Below are 22,775 nucleotides of genomic sequence, written 5' to 3'. Positions count from 1 at the left end.
TAAAGTGTGTGGTGAGGGGTTTTACAGACAAAAAACATAGAGAATAATTGTAAAAAATAAAGCTGATACGTCGCAGATTTCGCCTGTTGTGGGTTATTTTTAGAACGTAACCCCCGCAATAAACGACGAACCACTGTATGTCCAGCTAGACACAGGAAGAACATGTAAACACCACAAATAAACACCTACTACTGCTCAAAAAGTACATTGTCGCTCATATATCTTAGTTGTTTGATTAAATTTCATGTATTTTTAGCCATGTGCTGTAATTCAAACACACTCACAACAGGCAAAAGTATTTATAAAAGCCCAACTTTTGTTTAAAAAGTAGAATTAGACGGAGAAGTTTGGAAAAATGTGGGAAACAGCCAATTTCTTTATGTATACATTTGTCCAAACTACCCATTTTCAACACTATTATTTATCTTTCTTATAAGTAATTGGCTGTAATAAGTAGTTTGAACGGAGAGATATTCAAGGTATTTTCAAATTTGCTTTGACGTAGAGAGAAATGTGAGAAAATGTTAACGCCTGTGTGAGAAAAGTGTATAAAGTGTGTGGTGAGGGGGTTTACACCAAAAACATATTGAATAATTGTTAAAAAAAAATCGATACTGTAAAAAGAAATGGCTGTGTTTGTGTTTTACATTATTCTGTTTAATAGTACATCAGTATCAAGTATGAAATATTTTCCTTAGTATCAAATGTTATCCACCTGCTAAAAATTAGAAAGAAATTGTTAAAAGTATCGAAAATCAGATACTAATCAATACTAAGATTTGTATCGAAACTAGAAAAGGTCAGATTCACAGGACAGAAATGAACCTTTTGAAACATGGACCACTATGAAACCTACTGGACGACTGAGGGATTACACAGATACAAAACCACATGGGAATATAAAAGAAAGTACCGGAAATTTCGGACTTTAAAACGTGACTTTTTCCCCACGCTTTGAACCCTGCGGCCTATACAATAGAATTTTACCGGATAACGGCCACCGGGGGGGCGCTCTCTAGCTGTAAACGTAAAAGTGAGACAGACGTGTGGAAAGATTATGCTCTGAAGAATTCACTAGTTTTGATTTTGAATGGCCATTTTACGCATCAGGCCACAGTCTCATCATGGAAAACACATGAAGAAATGGATATGATGCAGTTTTAAGATAAAGAAGGAAATAGAGCCACTGCACGTAAGTTTGACCAACAAAGAAGGAAATGGAGCCACTGCACGTAAGTTTGACCATTAAAGAAGGAAATAGAGCCACTGCACGTGAGCTCGGCATCAATGAATCCAACTTGGTCAATGTAAAAAACGCGACAAAATCTTTCAGAGGAAATAAAAGCAGACAGCCCATGTTGGTGCAGCTTTATTTTCTAAACCTGCAGGTGTGTTCATCCCGTGTTGAAGGCGTCTTGGTGCCAATTTTCAGGCACAGTTTTAAAAAAAAACGTGTCCGTGTATCATCTTTCTGTGTAAATATCTCATGTTACAATATGAAAACCTGCGGCTTATATTCAGGTGCGGCTTATTTATTTACAAAATTGATTTTCTTTTCAAATTTAGCTGGTGCGGCTTATATTCAGGTGCGCTCTATAGTCCAGAATTTACGGTACTATTATTTCATGTTCAGAGTCACATTCTATTGCGATAAGAACATTATTGTTGTAAAGACTGACGGAGGGACCAAAGATAGACTCGCGAAAACAGTTAGAACAAAGTTTATTTGCAGAAACGGGAATGTGAATGACAGACGGAGCAGACAGCTGGGAGCGGTGTCGTAGGCCGTCGTCTTGGAGCAGGTCGTGGGTCGCAGGGTCAGAGGCTGAGGTGTTCGTACCGGTCGTGGAGAGCTGGGTCGGAGACGGAGGCGCAGAGTGAGACGGGGGACACACGGACGAATAAACTGGAACGTGACATGAAGGACGACCTGTGGAAATACCGGGAGATGACAAGACGATCTGGCCCAGAGTCTCAGGTTCTCAGGTCTTTTGTACTCACAGGTGCAGCTTGATTGTTTGATCAGAAGCAGGTGGAGGTGTGTGAAGGTGGTGCCAGAGTCTCCGCCCACCTCCAGGCACAGACACAGAAGGGAGGGGGAAGACAGCACAGAACGCACCAAAAAACCCACATCCTGCCTTTTTACGATCATTGTGGTATTAGAATTGGTATTAAGCATCTAAGTATTAACTCTATTCCTTAGAGCGCATGTGTCAAACTCAAGGCCCGGGGGCCAAATGCGGCCCGCCACGTCATTTTATGTGGCCCGCGAGAAGGTAAATTAAAAGGCATGACTGTCATTGTAAAATTAGTCTATACTGCTTTAATGTGTGCACTGACAATAAACTAATAATGAAATTTTCCCAGCAAGTGGAACTGAGAAATATTTGCAAATAATCATCACAAAATGTTCATGGAAAATTGTTGGCACGGACACGGAGCTAAGTATGTAAAAGTTAGTCTGCAAGAAAAATAACAAATTGTCCAATAATTAAAAGGCTGTAAAAGTCTGTATTTTAAGCAGAGCTGAAGGTCTGTGAGCAGGTGTGTCCCGACCAGATACACACTTTTAAAAATGTCAGTTTATCACAGAAATCGTTATTTAACAAGTTTAAAAGTAATTACATTTATTTTACATGACATTCGGTTACATTTAGTGACATTTATCCTGCCGCACAGTCACATCGGGCCCTTGATGGCGGCCATTTTGCTGATGTGGCCCTCGGTGAACATGAGTGTGACGCCCCTGCCTTAGAATTTGAAATTTTTGTATCATTGCAACAGTAAAATTGACCTTTTTGCCATTTTTAAACATATTTTTGCATCATTTTGCACAGCGGTTATTCAGTAGGTCTTCCATCGGCCGAACTCACGACTCTACATTGTAATCCTGCCGGTTCAACGTGACTGGCATTGCATTAAGTTGTACATGGCTCATAAAAATGCATGTGTGCGATGTGTGTGCGATGTGTGTGTGCGCCGTGCTCGTGTGTGTAAAAGAAAATGGAATGATCGCAGACATTTCCACTCCCCTGCCTCCTCTTCCAGCTGACATCCATATTTCATAGGCGCCAATAGAGCGTACATACTTGCACATACAGAGGGAGGGAAGCCTGTCTGTGCTGTGTGGTCCACGTGTGTGTCAACTTTTCTCTTCACGCGGCGTTACAGCGAAAAGTCATTTGTCCTCGCACATACAAGAGCAGCAGGGCAACACAATATTTATAGAATGAAATATGGACAATAGCAGCGGCGTCGGGAGTGGATGGTTTGTCAGAAGGATTGAAAAACAGATTATAATTGATACGAAAATGAGTACAGTTGTGCCTCACTTTTCATGGTTTTGTTGTTTCATGGATATTTTTGGTGCAATTTTGCCTGATTGGAGTTTAAACAAGAGAGAAATGTGAGAAAATGTGTGAGAAAAGTGTATAAAGTGTGTGGTGAGGGGTTTTACAGCTGCAAAACATAGAATAAATGTAAAAAATAAAGCTGAATACTTGGATTTATTGCGGGTTATTTTTAGAACTTAACCCCCACGATAAATGAGAAACTACTGTATTGAAACTAGGTACTCATTTGAGGAAGTAGCTGCACACATGCTAACGGCACTACAAAGCTAATGACATTACTAGTTTTTGTGTTGAAACTTACTTTACGTCGTCTTTTTAGGTCACACAAACTCAAAGCCCGTGGGCCAAATGTGGCCCGCCACGTCATTTTATGTGGCCCGTGTAAAGTAAATTAAAAAGTATGACTGTCTTAAAATGTCAGTTTATCAGGAGATACACAGTTAAACAGACATTTTTTCACATCTATGCAAATCCATATGCAATATTTGTAACTTGAATAAGTAATAAATATAGAAATGGCTAATTAACAAGATTAAAACGTAGTTAAAATGTATCAAGTATCAAAATCAAATGTAAAATTTTCATATTAGAACCAAACCCTGTATTGTCCCTTTTTGATGTTTTTGAGGATCATGTACATTTTAGTGCCACAAAAAAATATATTCTTTGTTTTTTGCGTTACTTATGGCACGCCAGGCTTTTTTATTCAGGTGGAAGGACGCTGACCCTCCGTCACACTCACAGCGGTTAAATGGCGTCATGTCATGTCTAAAGTTAGAAAAAATAGGTTTTCATTCAAGAAAATATCAGTGCATTTGAGAAACATGTGGCCGTTTCCTACAGTTGTGCCCTGCTCTTTAAAAAGAAAAGGCTGCAGAGTAGTTTTATGTGAATAAATACAGCACCTGGTGTAAATATTTGACCCGTGTGGTGTCAGAGTGAGCGAGTTTCTTATTTTTTGCAGGTTTTGTTTTACATTTTGTTTTTTTACTTTATTATTGTATTGTTTTTGTTTTATTAGTTCTCGTTCTATTAGTTTCCGGTTGTATTTGATCATTTGAAAACATATCTTGATTTAAAAAAAATAAATAAATAAATCATATCGTGACAAGACAAGTCATTTATTTTTCATTCATTACCACATTGTTAAAATTTTAGGCCGTATGTTTCCAAACATGTCCAAACTTGAGCAGCCATGTTGTCCAGCCAAGACTCAACTGTTAAATATTGTATTATGGTTGTCAAAAATGTATTCCCAGATACCACCTGACACTACAACTAAAATTTAAAGTAGACAGTGTCGATACTGGGGGAAAAAATCTGATAAATAGGACAAAATTGGACTTTTCCTGAAGAAGAGATTTATTATTAAACCATTTGAATCAAGCGCTGTGCTAATTCAGTATGCTACTCACTTTGTGCTATTTTATTCTGCATAATAAACAAATTTGGGTAACACGGTATTATAACTACACTTTAAAGAGGGGGTATTATGCAAAGTCTAGTTTCTGAGTTTTCTACTGTTTTATAATGTTGTTACCTCATCAAAAAACATATTTAAAGACATTTGTTCGATGTCTTCCGTGCATGTTTGGGTCATTTTTTCAATCTCTTCCGGGCCCTGTTTGAACATTCCTACAGTTTAGCCCGAAAACATATGTCATCCAAGCTCCCACATGATAATTCTCCATAAATATACAAAAACATCATACAAAACTGTACCTACAACTTCACAAACCTGATGCAATATGCAGTAGTTTCATTAGCAGGAGACGAATATAGTTTTTTCAAAACAATAAAAAGAAACATGGGGATCCCAATATGTTTGTGTTAGCAGTTAATACACCATAGATGTTAAATACCCCTCTTTAATACCACATAGAAGTAAAATACTCCCCTTTAATACCACATAGAAGTAAATACTCCTCTTTAATACCACATAGAAGTTAAATACTCCTCTTTAATACCCCATAGAAGTAAAATACTCCTCTTTAACACCACATAGAAGTTAAATACTCCTCTTTAATACCCCATAGAAGTAAAATATCCTCTTTAACACCACATAGAAGTTAAATACTCCTCTTTAATACCCCATAGAAGTAAAATATCCTCTTTAACACCACATAGAAGTTAAATACTCCTCTTTAATACCCCATAGAAGTAAATACCTCCTCTTTAATACCACATAGAAGTAAAATATCCTCTTTAATGCCACATAGAAGTAAAATACTCCTCTTTAATACCACATAGAAGTAAAATACTCCTCTTTAATACCACATAGAAGTAAATACCTCTTTAATACCCCATAGAAGTAAAATGCCTCTCTTTAATACCCCATAGAAGTAAAATGCCTCTTTAATACCCCATAGAAGTAAATACCTCCAATTTAACACCCTATAGAAGTAAATACCTCCTCTTTAATACCCCAGAGAAGTAAAATGCCTCTCTTTAATACCCCATAGAAGTAAAATGCCTCTCTTTAATACCCCAGAGAAGTAAATACCTCCAATTTAACACCCCATAGAAGAAAAATGCCTCTCTTTAATACCCCAGAGAAGTAAAATGCCTCTCTTTAATACCACATAGAAGTAAATACCTCCTCTTTAATACCCCAGAGAAGTAAAATGCCTCTTTAATACCCCATAGAAGTAAAATACCTCCTCTTTAACACCCCATAGAAGTAAAATGCCTCTCTTTAATACCCCATAGAAGTAAATACCTCCAATTTAACACCCTATAGAAGAAAAATGCCTCTCTTTAATACCACATAGAAGTAAATACCTCCTCTTTAATACCCCATAGAAGTAAAATGCCTCTTTAATAAAGCACAAACACAGACTTAACGCATATTTGTAATTATTATGATCTGTATTTGTTACAGTCGTGTCGCTTTGTGATTTTTGACAGGTTTTTCCTCTTTTTTTTTCCTCAATCTGCCATAATCCTGTGACTGTAAAAGGTTAAATGTCTTGCCCAAGGACACAACAACAGCTCCACCCGCTCCACCCACATAAAACACTAACAACGCATAATTTCAAACCAAACAAATCCACCTTTAACCTTTCACGCACGGCCTCTCCAGCAGTAACCCATACCAAATATCAATTACAAAGCGAGACCCTGTAACACAAAGCTGGATTATGTGTTTGTGTGTACGCGCATGTGACACGGCGGACGCTTGACTGACCCGGTATGCGCCTGTTATTTTAGCTGTAACGTAATGACTTGTGACTCCAGCACCCCAGGGAGGCACACCCCACCACCCACACACAACCCCACTGACGTCACCCGCCATGACCGCACACATCATCATAAACACTCTCTAATTGCGCCTCTGGACAAACTGCTCTAAAAAAAAATAAAAATAAAAACGAAAATAGAATAAAATGAAACTGGAGCTTGGTTTGTACTGGGATGGACAATATCGCAAAGACTGTTAAAAAAGGACGACAATAATCTGTAGAAAATGATTTGTGTCGTCAGTTTGATTCTTTTTAACTCTGAAAAAACGTTTGAATCTATTTATTTATTTTTATTTTTTTCAGAATTTCAGAAGTTGAGGCCTTTTAAGTAGCATTTTTTCCGGACTATACGTAACACCTTTTTTCATAGTGTGTTCGGGGGTGCGACTTATCTGTGAAATATAAGTATAAGTGTATTTTTTTTTATAATTCTGTTGAAGCATGGTTGAAAATCAATGTCTGACTTTCATTGGTTAAATTTCATAGAATTTTTATTTATTACTTCTGTAAGTTAAGTCAAGTTATTTCTGTGACCATTGTGAGTTTTTCTTTCATTAACCGATGAGTACGAACAGTTTTGTCCACGTGTGTATATGTTTTTTTTCTTCATTATTATGCATTTTTTTCACTGGTGCAACTTATACTCCAGAGCGACGTATAGTCCAGAAAATATTGTATATATATTTTGAATCCATTTAAAATTTCCCCCCAAAAAAAGCATCTTTGAAATATTCAGCACATATATATAAAATTTGTAGTGAACATTTTTATAGAAAAGATCCGAGATGCCAAATACGTAAGCTAGTAGATCTAATTTAGTAACAACCAGGAAATACTACAGGGAATCGGATTGGTCAGAATCAGCCTAATAAAAGACTCATCTATTTGATTCCTTCACTTTAAGCCCCGCCCACAAGAGAAACAGGAAACAGCATGTCTCTGTCGCGTCTTGGCGTCTTGAAACTTCGCTAATTTAAAAAATAAACCACAAAACATATTCACAAGAAATTACTTATGTATGTTTATTTTGAATCATTTTAATAATTATGATATTATCCTTAATCGTAGTTACTTTGTCCATGATAATGTTGACGCAAAATTTTAAAACGCTCCTTTATTTATACATTGTAGGATGTTTGGTGGCTTCCTCTGTCCCGGGGGTGAAGCGTATGATGATAGATAGTGGCATAAATGTGTGTTTAAAAGAAGGATTGTGATACAAATCCGGATATGCGGAGTCAAGCGAGGAAATGGTAAGTGGAAGAGACAGGCAGAAATGGGATGAAACTCTAATGAATCCAGAGGGGAATTGTCGAGCGAGCTGCAGCGTACTGTGGAGAATAATCACATACAAACCTGCTGTTGTTGTTTAGAGACGCACCTACTGTATGTCACTTTTGTCTTTGTCCTTTTGTGTGTAGGTTTGAATAATGTTCTAACTTTGATATTCCACATTTGGAGAGATCCTTATATTTTGCCTTTTTGTATCTGTCTAAACCATACACTTCTTATTCTTCTTACTCCAAACACTGACAGGCAAGATTAACCAATCACAGTGAGGTGTGAACTCTTAAATGAAGCAGATTGCTTTTAAAGTTTATTATGTAACTTTTTGGTAGAGGATCCAGCTTGTTGTGCTCATGAAGATAATGATGCTATGTCTGAAATGTTCCATAGGCATTTATTTATTTTTATTTTTTTATTTATGGATTTTTATTTATTTATTTATGTTTTGTATTTTTTTATTCATGGTTTATTTATTCATTTTTTAAAATGTATTTATGGATTTTTTTATTCATGGTTTATTTATTCATTTTTTTATTTTTATTTATTTATGGGTTGTTTTTTTTATAAATGTATGATTTTTTTTTTTTATTCATGGTTTAATTATTTATTTATTGATGGAATTATTCATTCATGTATTTATTTTATGTTGTTTAATTGCTCAAAATTACCTTGAAAAACATGCATTCTTACAGTGGGCGGGGTCATGTCTCCATAGATTTGACCTGTACTTTAGTGAGTCCATTTGCTTGTCTCCATGGAGAAAGTTAATGCCGTACTGTGCAACATTCCAAAGCAATAACATCTCCATGTCGACCAGTGCATCTGTAATTACCTCCTGAAGCAATATGAAGTTACATGTACAAGATCTTGTTCTAACCCTGGACCTTAGAAAATCATGATTTGTTTTTTTGGTTTTTTTTTCAACTCGGACCAACGTGATGCTGACATTGTGTCCTTTGGCAAGACACTGTTTGGGTGCGGTAGCCATGAATAAAGCGATGTAAAGTGTCTTTGAGGAAGCCTGGAAGATATATCAAATTTAGCAAATCAAATCAAAGCAAATCAAAGCAAATCAAACTTAATAATTTCCTGTCTCATTATGTAAAAAAATTAAAATAACCTTGTTTTTTTAGACCTCTACAAACTGAAAGGCCTGGAATTGTATTAGTTTAGCTGTATTTATTTCAGTTTCGTATCTCTGAATTCATGATGTTAATGCTTCTGGCTTTTAAAATGTGAATATTGAACAGAATCAAAACATAAACAGGGAATCAAATCATAATCGCAATACATGTAATACTAAAAAATGACAATTACAGTACATGTATTCCCAAAATTATTCAGCACCTATCTTTGACTTTCCAAAAACACGCTACATATCTTGTTGTTTTTTTATTGTTTTAATCTAAAATATTTGTTTCTGTTTGTTTATTGCCCATATCCAGCTGATGACGAAGCACCCTGCCAAGCGCCTGGGCTGCAGTCCCGAGGGCGAGCGTGACATCCGAGAGCACAGCTTTTTCCGCTACATGGACTGGGAGAAACTGGAAAACAAGGAAGTGCAGCCTCCGTTCAAACCGCGAGCCGTAAGTCCCATGACACAGGACACCATCCCCAGGCGCAGGAACGCACCTCCTCGCCGGGATGGGACGGTCATGTGGAGTAGTTACTGTCCCATCTTTGTCTTTGTATTAGATTGAATTAACTGTTTTATTTTAGCTATTGCGATTGTGCACTAGAAATACTCTTACTTTACCAAAGTAGGCAAAGGGCTGTTGAAATTGCTTTACAAAAGGAAAAACAGAAGCTAAAACGTTATCCCTGACCCTAAAAAGCTCAAAGGTACAATTAAAATTTAAAACACATAAACAAACTTCCTGCTTTTTCCATTTTTAAAGAGGGGGTATTATGCAAAATAGGTTTTTTTTAGGGTTTCTACGATGTTATAACCTTGTTCTCTCATCAAAAGCACGCCTGAAGGAGTTTTAGACGTCATCCATGCACGTTTAAGTACTTTAGCGATCTTTCTTTGGTCCTATTTGAACCGTCCTTACTGTTTGCTCTAAGATTCTGCCCACAAACCTACGTCACCCGCGCTCCCACACCACAATCCTCCATAAATATACAAAAATATGATACAAAACTGTGCACAACAACTTGACAAACCTGATGTGACACGTCAAAAACTAAATTTAATCTTAAAAAACATGTTAATACATTGTTTTGGGCAAATATAGCATTTTCAAAACAATAAAAGCGAACACAGTGATGTAAATATATTATGTGTTAGTAGTTAAGACGCCATAGTAGTAAAATACCCCCTCTAAGTACATTTATTTTATCAAAAAAGTGACGATCTAGGAGTTTAACACACATGCACAATTTGAATGCCATGCAGAAACATCAAATTATATTCTTTTCAATTACAAATTCATAGTTTTTAACAGTTAAAATGGCACCAACGACAATGATATTTCAGAACAAATAAGACAATACGTAGCAAGAATATATTTTTAATCACTATTTTCTATTATGTAACCAGTAGGACATTCAGTAGTACTTTAAAATAGGTTTCGGGACTTACCAGGTACTTGCAGTGGTAGTTAGTAGATACTTTACTAGTAATTATGGTGGTAGTTACTGTGGTAATTGTGGTGGTACTTCGACTTGTAATTATACTGATATCTACTGGTACTTTGGGATACTTACTGATACATACAGTATAACCAATAGCGGTACTTAGTGGTACTTCCAGCAGTACTTATTGTGGTACAAGAACTGATACTTGCACTAATAATGAAATGTACTAGTGCTGGTACTTATCATAATTTGTCATATGAAGTGAATAGTTAGTTATAGTGTTAGTTACGTACATTTATTGGTGGAGTTATTGCAGATATATACACAATATTTAAAGTATTTGCTGTTATTAGACATACAAATCTTGTTGGCCTTTGAATCTTGCCACTACTAACTAACACCATAAGTATTTAGTGAGTCCTGGACCGTCTTTTACTAAGTGTTACTGTACATTCTGGTACTTACCCCAAAAATCAGCTTCAGAGACTGGGCAATAATTACTCCACTTGACCACGTGCACCTCCTCACATCGTTTAAGTATTTTTCTTTCACACGTGCTCCTCTCGTGTCTGTTCTGTCATCTTTTTACATTGAATGACATATTTCTATCTCTTTCTTTTATCTGTTGTGATCTGAGGTAAGTCCTAGCAGAATCACGAGACAAGACTATTTGTGTAACAGCTTTAAGTGGTTATATAGTACAACACAACTGTACAACACAACTTTCTTTAACCTTTGCAGAGTACATTTTGTTCGTCCGTGCAGCGTCAGCAACCATAACCTTAGATAGCCACTTTTTGTTGTTTTATAAAGAGTATTTTGATCAGAATGATGTCATCTCGTACTACAATATGCAGACTTGCACCGTCTTAGCTCCAGGCCAACGCTCCGCTTAAGAGTTTTTCCGAGTTGAGAATTTTCCGCATCTGTCACTGGGATTTTCTGTGTGTGTAGATCAGAACTCCATTAGGACAAAATTTTCATATTTTTACATTTGAACAGGTACAACAAAGATGTGCTAAAATGGTGGGAATGATCGTCTCTGTTTTATTTTTTTTATTTTAGAGTTTGCGTTTTATCTTTTGGGAGCGGTCTAGTGTTTGAGCGCTGTGTACGAGCAGGTAGCAGGGTTTTTTTTGTGTTTTTTTTTTTTTCTTTTTTCAGACCTAGCATAAAATTTTTAGCAATGGAAGTCCACAACCATCTGTCAAGGACGCTTTGGGTGAAGAAATGGGCCATATGTAGATTTAGATTTGTGTAAATTATAACATTTCAGATGATTTGTACTGATTTAACCACAAAAAAAAAATAGTTTAGGAGTCGAAAATAGACTGTCTAGACACTATAAACATTTTAATATCAGGAAAATGTAGATTATTTTTATTTGAGAAAGACAGATACAAAACATCAACTTGGAATACAGTGGTCCCTCGCTATATCGCGGTTCTCCTTTCGTGGTCTCACTGTTTTGTGGATTTACATCGTCTGAACGTGCATCGTGTTCTGCGTCCTGATTGGCTAAGGGACGGTAGACCATTGTGTTCTGTGTCCTGATTGGCTGTTGGACTGTAGACCATTGTGTTCTGCGTCCTGATTGGCTGTTGGACTGTAGACCATTGTGTTCTGCGTCCTGATTGGCTGTTGGACTGTAGACCATTGTGTTCTGATTCCTGATTGGCTGTTGGACTGTAGACCATTGTCCATCAGTCTCCTCCGTGCCGTGTCTCCTGTCCAGTACAGAATGTGTTCAGACAAATTTACATAAACGTTGGATCACAGTGTGACTCTGAAGTGCTGTACGTTTGTAATTTGTTTTCTCCCCGACAAAACCCACAATGTCGATGAAACGTTCCGCACCGACAAAGACGCCGACGAAGGTTTGAACTTTGAGTTTAAACGAGAGAGAAATGTGAGAAAATGTTAACGCCTGTGTGAGAAAAGTGTATAAAGTGTGTGGTGAGGGGGTTTACAGCAAAAAACATAGAATAATTGTAAAAAATAAAACTGATACTTCGCAGATTTCGCTTATTGCGGGTTATTTTTAGAGCGAAACCCCCGCGATAAATGAGGGACCACCGTATCTACAAAAACGCCGGCTTATTGTTGTTGCAGAGACTGAAATCTGTCAATTTGAGAAAAGTTTATCAAGAGTAAACATGTTTTTCCACTCATCTAAGTTACTTATTTGACTTATTTGGTCTTTCCAGTTTCAAAACCTGCTCTATAAATATGTAGTACACAGTAAAAGCTACATATGGCCTCTTTAACTCTGCACCAAACTCACACACAACCCACGGCATCACCTTCATTTCTACTGTCTCTTCACCAGACAGTTTCCATATCTTATTTCTCTGTTAGATTCGTGTCATTCTGTTTCACTTTCACACAGTCTTCTTTCCAACTGCCTCCGCATGGATCTGTCTGTCCTCGGGCACATACTTTTGTTTGTTTAATTTTAAAAAGTTGAGTTTTTTTGCATGTGTTTTTGCATGAACCAACACCTTGCCTCAAATGGAACCTGTCTTCTGGTTGTGCACTACTGAACACACAGTATAATATATAGAAAAATACATTAGGACTTCGACTAAGCTAACAAATATTATCCCTCTCATTGATTTTTAATTATAAACTTGGACTGCAGGATATGAATTGCAAGCTACTCTGTCTAATCTTTTTCAGCAGCGCAGTAAACACAGACCATGATCTTTTGCTTTATTTCAGTGGAGCCAATAAGAAGGATTCACTTTAACACTTTTTATTCTTAATTTTATCTTGAAATGTGCGTATATGATTGTACTAAAGACTAAAGCACAGGGGTCATTTTAACCAACAGAAAGTTAGAGAAATAAATTAAACAGAAACAGACGAGCAAATTAATCAACAGAAAACCAGCAAATGGAGAAGTGTCCCAGAGCACAGCGCCCCCTGTCCTTAGTCCCTCCCACTCAACAAAGAAAAAACTAAAAAAAAACTAAAAAAAAAACCCAGTGGGAAAAAGAGAAACCTCGAGGAGAACCACAGTGAAGGAGAGATCCACTCATGAACGGACAAGTTGCCACTCAACTAAGAGACAGAGAGAAGGGACCGGGACATCCAGCCAGACGAGAGAAAGGAGGGTCTAGGGTCCACAGAACAGGATCAGGGCACAACCAGGCCCCAATAAATATATATAAGTGACGTTAATTGTGAAAGCAGCATTTCGTGTTGAAATCAGAGCTGTTTGCGTTCAGTTAAATGTGCCAAAGGGTTTGTGCAAATACCTACTGGTACTTCCTTCTTTCAAATTTAAAAATCATGGACCTTAGCTTTGACGTGGGAGTAAACAACTAAACTCCGCCCACAACCACAGTCCAAAAAGAGCTGCTAAACTGGGCAGTACCTGGATGACTAAAGAAAAGAGTGAGGGCGGAGGAGGCAGCCCACATTGAGCTTTTGAACTCAAAGCTGCAAATAATAATACTTTTAAAACACCATATACAGAGTTATATAGTAAAAAAAAGTTGATTTAGTGTTTAGTTCTGCTTAAATATGCTCATAATATTGAAATCTTTCACGTTACACTCCTAAAATCGCGTACATTTTACAGTAAGTTGACTCGTCCTCTGTAATCCCTACATGGGACACTATTTTCCCACATCCCAGGAGCAGAAAACAAACCCAAGCAATTATCCGTAAATAAAATTTGACCCTAGTGCTTTTCTCATTTCCCAGATTTCCCCAAACTCAAACAGTACAGCTTCATTTCATTTGGCTTTGGGAGTAGTACAGACTTAATGAGTTTATGCGTCTCCTATGGGTGCTGTTGTCAGAGGACGCGGGATCCTTGTTGTGTTAATTAAACCCGGTGCAGTGATAGAGATGAGGGAAAGTAATCGGCCCGTCCTGAAAGACGCGCCGTTGACAACATTCAGTTTTAATTTACTAACTAGTTTTTATATAGTTGGACGGGAGCGCGTCTCGGGGGTGGGAGTGTTGTTTATCTCAGCGGTGAGGAGAAGGAATGAAGTGGACGAGGTTTCAGTTTTAACCAGAAGCTTGTATTTTCAATGTGGTAATAAACTGCAGAAATGGAACCACGTAGTAAAATACAATATAAAGACAAGATACAACCTCTTAAAAGCGCTGTACCTGATATTTACTGTCTTAAAACTCTTGAAAAATATGGCTAGTTTATTTTTTTAACTGTTCATTTTCATAGTTTCCATAATAAAGAATGGATACTAATAATTTAAAAAACATAAAAAAAATAATAATACAAATGATGATGCTAATAATAATGATAATGATAATAAAAATGATTTAAAAAAAGCTAAAAAATATATTACTTAAATATACTTACACATTTACAGAATGATAATAACAAAAATGATAATAATAATGATAATAATAAAATAATATAGAAACAAAAAAGAAAGGACAAAGCAAAAAAATGTATTTAAATATACATATACACATACACATTACACATGCATCATATACGTACAAATATATACATCTACACATATACATACACGTAAATGCACATATACAAAAAAATAAAAATAAATAAAAGTTTATTTTAACCATTTTGCAGTGGTCCAGAGTTATTCCTCACTTACTCTATTCTGAGCATCCTAATTATTCACTGTTTATAAGTATTTTTCACAACTAGCATGTTAACAGCTCACTTCCTGGCTTTCAGATAAAAAAATTAAACAAAAACAAAAACAAAAAAAACCCAAAACACTTCATAGCTTGATGCAAACAATACATAGCAAACTTATTTTGATCTCAAGAGCTGCTTATATATCATATCTGTTCTGAAACTTTGCTCAACTATATGAAAAAAAAGATAAAATTGGACAAATCCCTGTTTCATGTCTCATCTCAGGCCTTTTGTGACATTTTTTGTTCTAAGTTGGACCTAAACTGCAGCGGTTGAAGGTTATTCCTCACATTTCAGATGCATTCCGACCATTCACCATCAATTATTCACCACAATGAGGTTATAAGAGTTTTTCAGAATTTTCAGAACTTTCAAAATGTGGAGTTTTACCATCAGACTACAGCTATCAACAATTAGCATGCTAATAGCACACTTCCTGGTTCTTGGATGAAACAAAAAAAGTGTAATTAGATACTGACAGCACCTAAGAACAGCTTTTACAATATCTGTACTGGGGCAAAACAAAAATATATTATCATGGGCAATATACCTGTTTTGATTTATCATTTTTAGTTTTTAGTTGGACCAAAAATGTCTTATCCTATTTTCTTTTTTGTTTCAGAGCAGACAACAGGTAGAAATAACTGTTACTAAACACTTACTGTAATTAACTTTAAAAAATGTAATGACAATATCTTTTGGACTTTTTAGAGAAGAAACATTTTTGCAATAGTTTTAACGTCACCAAAAAAGAAACAAATTATTTATTGGGAAAACAGTATTGTACTATGAGATTTAGAAATGATTTGATTCAAAAAAGTGTCAGAGTTAAGATCAGTTTAAAATACTAGATTTATCAAACCAAGTCCGAGTTGAGGCACCAGGTTTATCTTCAGTTTGTCCGTGTTATTAAGTAAACTTCTCTTCAGCCTGTGCCACTTCGCTCGCAGTTTCCTTGAGTTATTTTCCCGTCCTGATTTAGTAGATCACATCTCAGCAGGCTTTCATAGCTGCTGCATATAATTAACCTACAATTAACCCATAATTGTCCCGTAATGAATGGCTTTCAGCGCTTTCCTTTATGCTTGCTTAGGCATGCAAATTGAACACATCTTGCAACATAACAAAGTTCTTTAAACACACTGTTTAAAACAAAGTGCACTTCCATTAGACTGGTCATCATTTGAGACGCATGTTTTGAATTGTATTGAATATGCTTTGGATACAGGACGAAGGCGTGATTATGGCTACGGTGAGCTTAACGGTCAAAAAGCATCTATAAAACCAGTTGTTATTGCTTTTATTTTGGTTATTTTTTACCATATTGTCAAAGGAAATTCCTGGTTGTGCAATGGCAGTTCGAACTTCTGATTCTGGATTATGCTTAAAGCCACAGTGTGTAACGTTTTAGCCAAAAATAGAGTTTATTACACTAAAAAATGTTGAAAAACTGTGAGCAGGCTTCCATTTCCACAAACCTGACTCTTATTAGACCTGGAGGAGCACCTTTTCCTGTGTGTTTCCATGGAAATACTGTTCCTTCGGCTATAATTTCCCACTTATTTAGCCCCATGGAGTACATTCTGGAAGTATGGTCTTTTTATTTCCATGGAATCGTGCAGGTGACATGTCGTCTTTTCAGAAAAATACTGCACTGGAGCTCCGTAAAGATGTTGCGTGGATGAAATTAAGCTCGCCAAAACCATCACCCTTCTTCCAATATCCGAAACGATGTTCAAATGTTGTCATCTCACCTCCTGGTTCAACCCACCATTCCCTTTTTTTTGTTTTCCTCTCTCCTCCTCCTCCTCTCCCGTCCCTCTCCATCCATCTTACCCCCCGCCCCGCTTCACCCCAAACCCTCTTTAACAGTGTGGACGTGAGGCGGAGAACTTTGACCGCTTTTTTACCCGCCACCCGCCCGTCCTGACCCCGCCCGACGAAGAGGTCATTCAGAACCTGGACCAGGACGAGTTTCAGGGCTTCTCCTTTATCAACCCCGAGTTCCCCGGAGCCACTCCCCCCGTCACGGGCCCCGAGTAGACCTGAGGGCGGGGCCTGCGGACACTCAGCCACCCCACAGACGCACACTCACACACGCACACACAAAAAATACTGTACGATATTTAAAAAGGCATGTTTTTCACTGTTTAGAGGTGTGTTTAGAGGCTTGAATCAACTGGAAAACCTTGATACCACAACATGTCACTGTTCGCTCTGAAACGTGCATCAAAATCCACGTCGGCCTTGTTTCAAAAATAAATTACAAATCATGTTCAAACATCAAAAAAAGCACTATGTAGCTTTCCTGTTGGAGCTTCTGCCACTCGTTTGTCTCCATGGAGATGCTAATACCACGACATTAAGCTCCGTAAAGACGAGCTGGGGACGACAGGTTAAGTTACACGTCAGATCTGCGCAGAAAAGACCCCGTTTACAACAAGAATCCTTATTTTTCAGTGGAATAAAAAGACTAAATTGAACAAATGTGAGACGTGTGTGTAGAACATCCCACGTACAGCAATAACATCTCCATGGATACAAGCAGGTGGCGTACCCTGCCCCTGAAAAGCTCCATAGTGCACCTTTAACGTCATCATATTTATTTTTAATTGCTTTGAATATTAATAAATAAATACGACTACAACGCAAGGCTGTAGAGGAAAACGGACTGTGTCAAACCAGTCGGTGCTGTAACTTTTACTACAGACTTAGAATTGTTAGACTCCATAATGTGATTTTAACCTACAAAATATATGAACGACGCAACATTTTTCAAGTATGTTCACATTAATTATGGGATACACACTTCCAAATTATTTTATCAAACCTAGAAACGAAATTTTTGAAGCGATTTATATCCAAAAGAACTTCAGAATACTGTAACGTGCATTAGCGAAACCACCAAAATATCCACGTTGTATCCAATTTGCCGTTTAATCCCACGTAAACGCTGCATCTAAGTACATCCAAAAACACCCAAGAGACAACTGCGTTTGTTTTCGTGTATCACAGCTACACCATCGCATCGACATTTTCATATACGTACCAATTATGTACTGAGAAGTTGAATTATTCTGCCTGTCCCAGTGTTAGCCGTGTTGTTGTCAATGAACGCCATTAGAATTAGACATGTACACGCATTTATCTATCTTATCTTATAATATGCTTGACCTGCCCGTGCATGAGTTCCTATATCGATTGGACTTTTTGTGTCCTTATCATATTTTGGCATTCTGTGCTCGTTTCTAATCGCCGTGTACATTGACAATAAGTTTTGCGATTGTTCGATACAGGCCAGTAGTCTCGTTTGTGCCACTAATGACCACAGGTATTGAATTTTACTGTGCGTTCGGGTCAATAATGCTAAAATGCGATGGGGAAATGTGCTCTTTTGTATTCAGTTAAAGTGTAATACTATATCCAATACTTTTCTGTTAGTATTTAAAGACGTTGTACCTGATTTTTTACATCCTTAAAAGCACGAAAAACAAAACTAGCTCATTTTAGTAGTTCCTCACTTTCCTGACTCATTTCTAGCATCCTAATTATTCACTGCGATGAATTTATAATCGCTTTTCACAACTTTCAGACGCAGTTTTGCCGTCTCCGTGATGCTTACGACAACTAGCATGCCAACATCACACTAGCATTACATCCTGGTTTACGCTTTATAATTAAACACAGACGCAGCGCACGACTCTGATCTGTACTGACGCATAACAAATGTTGCTTTACTGCATGAAAAAAATCCGGTACAGCCTCTTAAAGCTACTCCAAAGACGACTAGTGTTTATAAAAAGCATGATCCCCGTATTTTTTTGTTTACATTGATGATACCGGTTGGTTGTATCTTGAGTAATACTGTGAGAATTTTGTATGATGTGCCCGTCTTTCCAGCGTTTTGCCTGCCCTTTTGTGACTGTTTTGTTTGGATGATGAATATCTCATAGCCCTGCCCACGTCCTTATCAAAATTTAATGGCGCAATCCACTTTAGTTCCAAACAAGTGACTCCACAAGCGGAGAGGGAGCAGGGGGAGGCTCGCATGTTACTGATAGTACAGAGTTGGGAGAAAAAAGGCTGATTTATAGAATATGTATGCGTTGTATGTGGTGTTAGTAGTATGTGCATTTTGGTATACGATGGACTATATCAAACTGGACCTAAAAATCGATCAGATTGTCGTATTTATCCGTAGATCCGAGGCTAAAACTAAGCCAAATTCACTGTGATTGTTGAGCATATGTTTCAGTGTTTTAGATTTAGTTGTTTTTTTTTGTTTTATTTCCTGGCTGTTTCAAAGATTTTTATGATTTATGGGGTGTTTTAAACTCAAAATTTACGTAAGATTTCTAGTGAAAGGTCCGTCCTCGCTCCATGAAGAGGTTATTGCTTTGTCTGTCTTCATTTTTCAGTGTTTTATTGCGCAAAAATCCACCGAGTTACACAGAGTTTGCATGTTTTTTTCCATGTCTGCGTAGGTTTCTCAGGCGCTCCAGTTTCCGACATCGACTCAAAACATGCACAATACGTAAAATCTACCAGCTAACGTAGTTCTGATCAAGCACTGAAGGATGGTTCAAATGTAGAGGACAAGTTTCCCCGCGCAATAAAGTAAAGCTTAATCCTCTCCACACATGCTCCATCGTCACAAACTGCATTTCCACTCATATAAAAGGCTCATATTTCCAAACTTTGCGCCAAAAAAGCTCATAATAAACGCAAAATATATTGTCAAACTGTGGAACTTCCCAGGCAAAGCAATAACGTGTCCATGGAGACCAGCAGGTGGCGCACCCTCCACCAGAAACGTTCCCCAGCGCACCTGAATGATGGTGAATAGTTGTTGTTTCCGTTGTTTTCTCCAGCAATAATAACGACGACGTAAGAGCACAGATTTGACTGAAACACCAACATTGTAGACGTTTATGTGCTCAGTAATTTGCATAAATAGTTCTCTCGGTCATACGGTGTTTAAATGACTCGGACGTGACTGCAGGAGTAAAAGGCGAGTTTTGCGTGAGTGGAGCCATCGCTGGTGTGGAGTGGAGTGACGCCTGGTCTCATTGATAAAAACAGAATTTGTAGTGAAACGCTCTGACGATTTCCATCTCCTCTTTTAGTGCTCTCGTCCCATTTCTCATTTACACACAGCTCCCCAAAGCTCTCAGCGCGTCCTGTTTGAGTGGATGAGTGCGTGCAGTACTTTGGACATTTTGTTTTAGAGATTTCTGTAACACTTTAGAATAACTCCACCTTTATTAACCTTCGTACAGCATGAAGAAAGACTTAAGTCATACTGAACTAATGGATTATAAAGAACAGAGGTGGTTTTCATAGTAGTTTTCGGTAGTTTTTTTAAATTTTAGTTTTAGTTTTACCCTTCACGTTGTAAGTATATATGACAAACGCTTATGTCTGTGTAATCCCCCAGTCGTCCAGGTCTGATCCAGAGCAAAAGACGAAGTTTAAATCTGTCAACTGGACAAATTGTTCTAGGAGTGAAGATGTTTCGCTGCTCGTCCAAGTCGCTTCTTCAGTTCTGGTCAGATTACTGCTGGACACTGGCTTATATCTATCTGAAGGGAGGAGCTAACTACACTGAAACTGTAAACGAGGACAAAGTAATGTGGTCTACTCCATTCAGTGAAGAGTGCAGTCAACAAATTGGAGAAACAGAACAGCCACTGCATAAGAGAATGTACCAACACCGGCGTGAGAGCAGCTCAAGACCACAGTCTGCTGTTCATCTCCATCTCAAAGACACAAACCACTCCTTTGAAGAGAGTGAGGTTCAGATCTGAGTCGGAGAAGAGAAATGGTTTGAGAGGAGAGTTAAAGAAGCTATTTTTGTTTGGAGAGACAATCCTTCCTTCAACAGGAACGTGGGCCTGAGACATCATCTATCCCCCATCTATAACTCCATCATCAGACCGAAACAAAGAGAACAATAGCACAGTCGTTAAAGGCTGAACAGGGTAATTTCATCTGAAACTGGAGATGAAAGCTGTTTACAGTTTCAGTGTAAGTAATCTGACCAGAACTGAAGAATCGGCTTGAATGAGGAGCCAAACGTCTTCATTCCTACAACTTTTTGTCCAGTTGACAGATTTTAACTTCATCTTTTATTGTTGTTTTTTTAAGTAACTCCACCGCTGCTGTACTTACTTGTGATTAAGAATGATTCAGGCTTAGTGACGACTCAGTTAATCCTCTAAAACGTCTTTACTTTAAACCCTTAATTAAGTCGCACTAAGACTATTCATATTAATGTGTAGTTAATATGAAGTGTTACAGAAATCTCACATGCAGCTAAAATCGTTTTAAGAGCAGCTCTGTGTCTGTGTAATACTGTAATTTTGTTGTTTTTTTTCTGTTTTTTTTGCACAACCCATATCCACGAATGACGTTTAATATAACAGTGACAGATATTTACCTCTGCTAAAAAAAAACATCTACACGAGCTCAAGATGCACTATGTAACTTTTCTAGTGGGTTGTTTCCCATCGCCTGCTTGTTTCCATGCAGATATCAGGCATTGCTTAAGTGTGTAGTTTCACGTTATGGCATTAAACTTGTCTATCTCCATGGAGACAAGCAGGTGACAGCACTAAGTCAAATGAAGTTGCAGGTCTGATCTTTGGTGACTTTTTTTTAGCCATTAAAACACTTATTATTGGATGAATCTAAGATAAATAAGTGTAAAGCTGTACAGTGAAACATCCCAAAGAAATCGCACTTCCATGGAGACGAGCAGGTGTGTGCGATCCACCTGAAAAGTTACACCGTGCTCCTTTAAGAGAACAGCTTTTATCAAAATATTAATGATGTTTTCAGTTACTTTGGCTGTATTTGTTTTGTCAACTTCCTGCTAGAAATGCCGAGCTAAAAAAAAAACAAAATTGAGTGTTTCAAACGTATTTAATCTGGTCAAAATAACTTAAATTCTGATTAATATTTTGAATTTGAATGATTTGAATCCGTCCTTTGATTTGGCCGTCCACGTGTACTTGCATATCTGTGTCAAACGTTCATGTGGTCAGTATTTGAGTGGACGACTCGAGAAGCGTCCGACTGAAGCAAATCTAACGGACTTTGCATGAGTAAATAAAACGTAACCTTTTTCTCTACATTTACAATATTAGAGCGATTTGTCTTGGATGTCATCGATGCGTAATGTGATCATAGCTCCTTTGTGTGCACTATATTACAAAATGAACTGCATATTATTTACGATGCTTTTTACGTTGCTTTCCATGTGCCAAATGTTTGTTTTGAGGGAATGAAAGACATAATTAATGAATAATAAAGGATCTGAAAGATGTGAAAGAGTTGATTTGGTCTGCTGGTGAATATAATGCTCTTTTAAAATATGTATATGTACTTCTGTTTATTTTGACTTTTTTATTACATTGACAGCTCAAAATATTATTTCAAATCTATCGGGGCTAAAATGTCTCCATCTTAAAGGACCTGAGAACTGTGTGTAGCATCATAAAGTAAAAGTAGTACTAGTAAAGTTAACTTAAGTACAAATTTTACGTATCTGCACTGGACTTAAGTAAATTTTAAAGTGGATTGTTTTTCCAAATAGAAATATAGAAATAAAAACAGCTAGAAAAACTAAATTCAGCCCATTTTTTATCTGAGCAAAACCTTTTACGA

General features: G+C 37.3%; 1 protein-coding gene across 1 annotated transcript in view; it reads left to right on the top strand.

The window, feature by feature from the left end:
* The window catches only part of prkcbb (protein kinase C, beta b), a 121,319-nt gene extending 98,876 nt beyond the window's left edge, over positions 1-22,443 (top strand). The window contains exons 16-17 of the mRNA XM_033971099.2: positions 9,328-9,468; positions 16,980-22,443. Coding sequence (XP_033826990.1) covers positions 9,328-9,468; positions 16,980-17,150 — 312 coding nt within the window. The 3' untranslated portion in view covers positions 17,151-22,443. The remainder of the gene's footprint in view (positions 1-9,327; positions 9,469-16,979) is intronic.
* Positions 22,444-22,775: the final 332 nt, after the last annotated feature.

The sequence above is a fragment of the Periophthalmus magnuspinnatus genome, chromosome 8 (genome assembly GCF_009829125.3).
Source record: "Periophthalmus magnuspinnatus isolate fPerMag1 chromosome 8, fPerMag1.2.pri, whole genome shotgun sequence".
Classification (NCBI taxonomy): Eukaryota; Metazoa; Chordata; class Actinopteri; order Gobiiformes; family Gobiidae; genus Periophthalmus; species Periophthalmus magnuspinnatus.
This window is presented reverse-complemented; position numbering and strand designations above follow the sequence as displayed.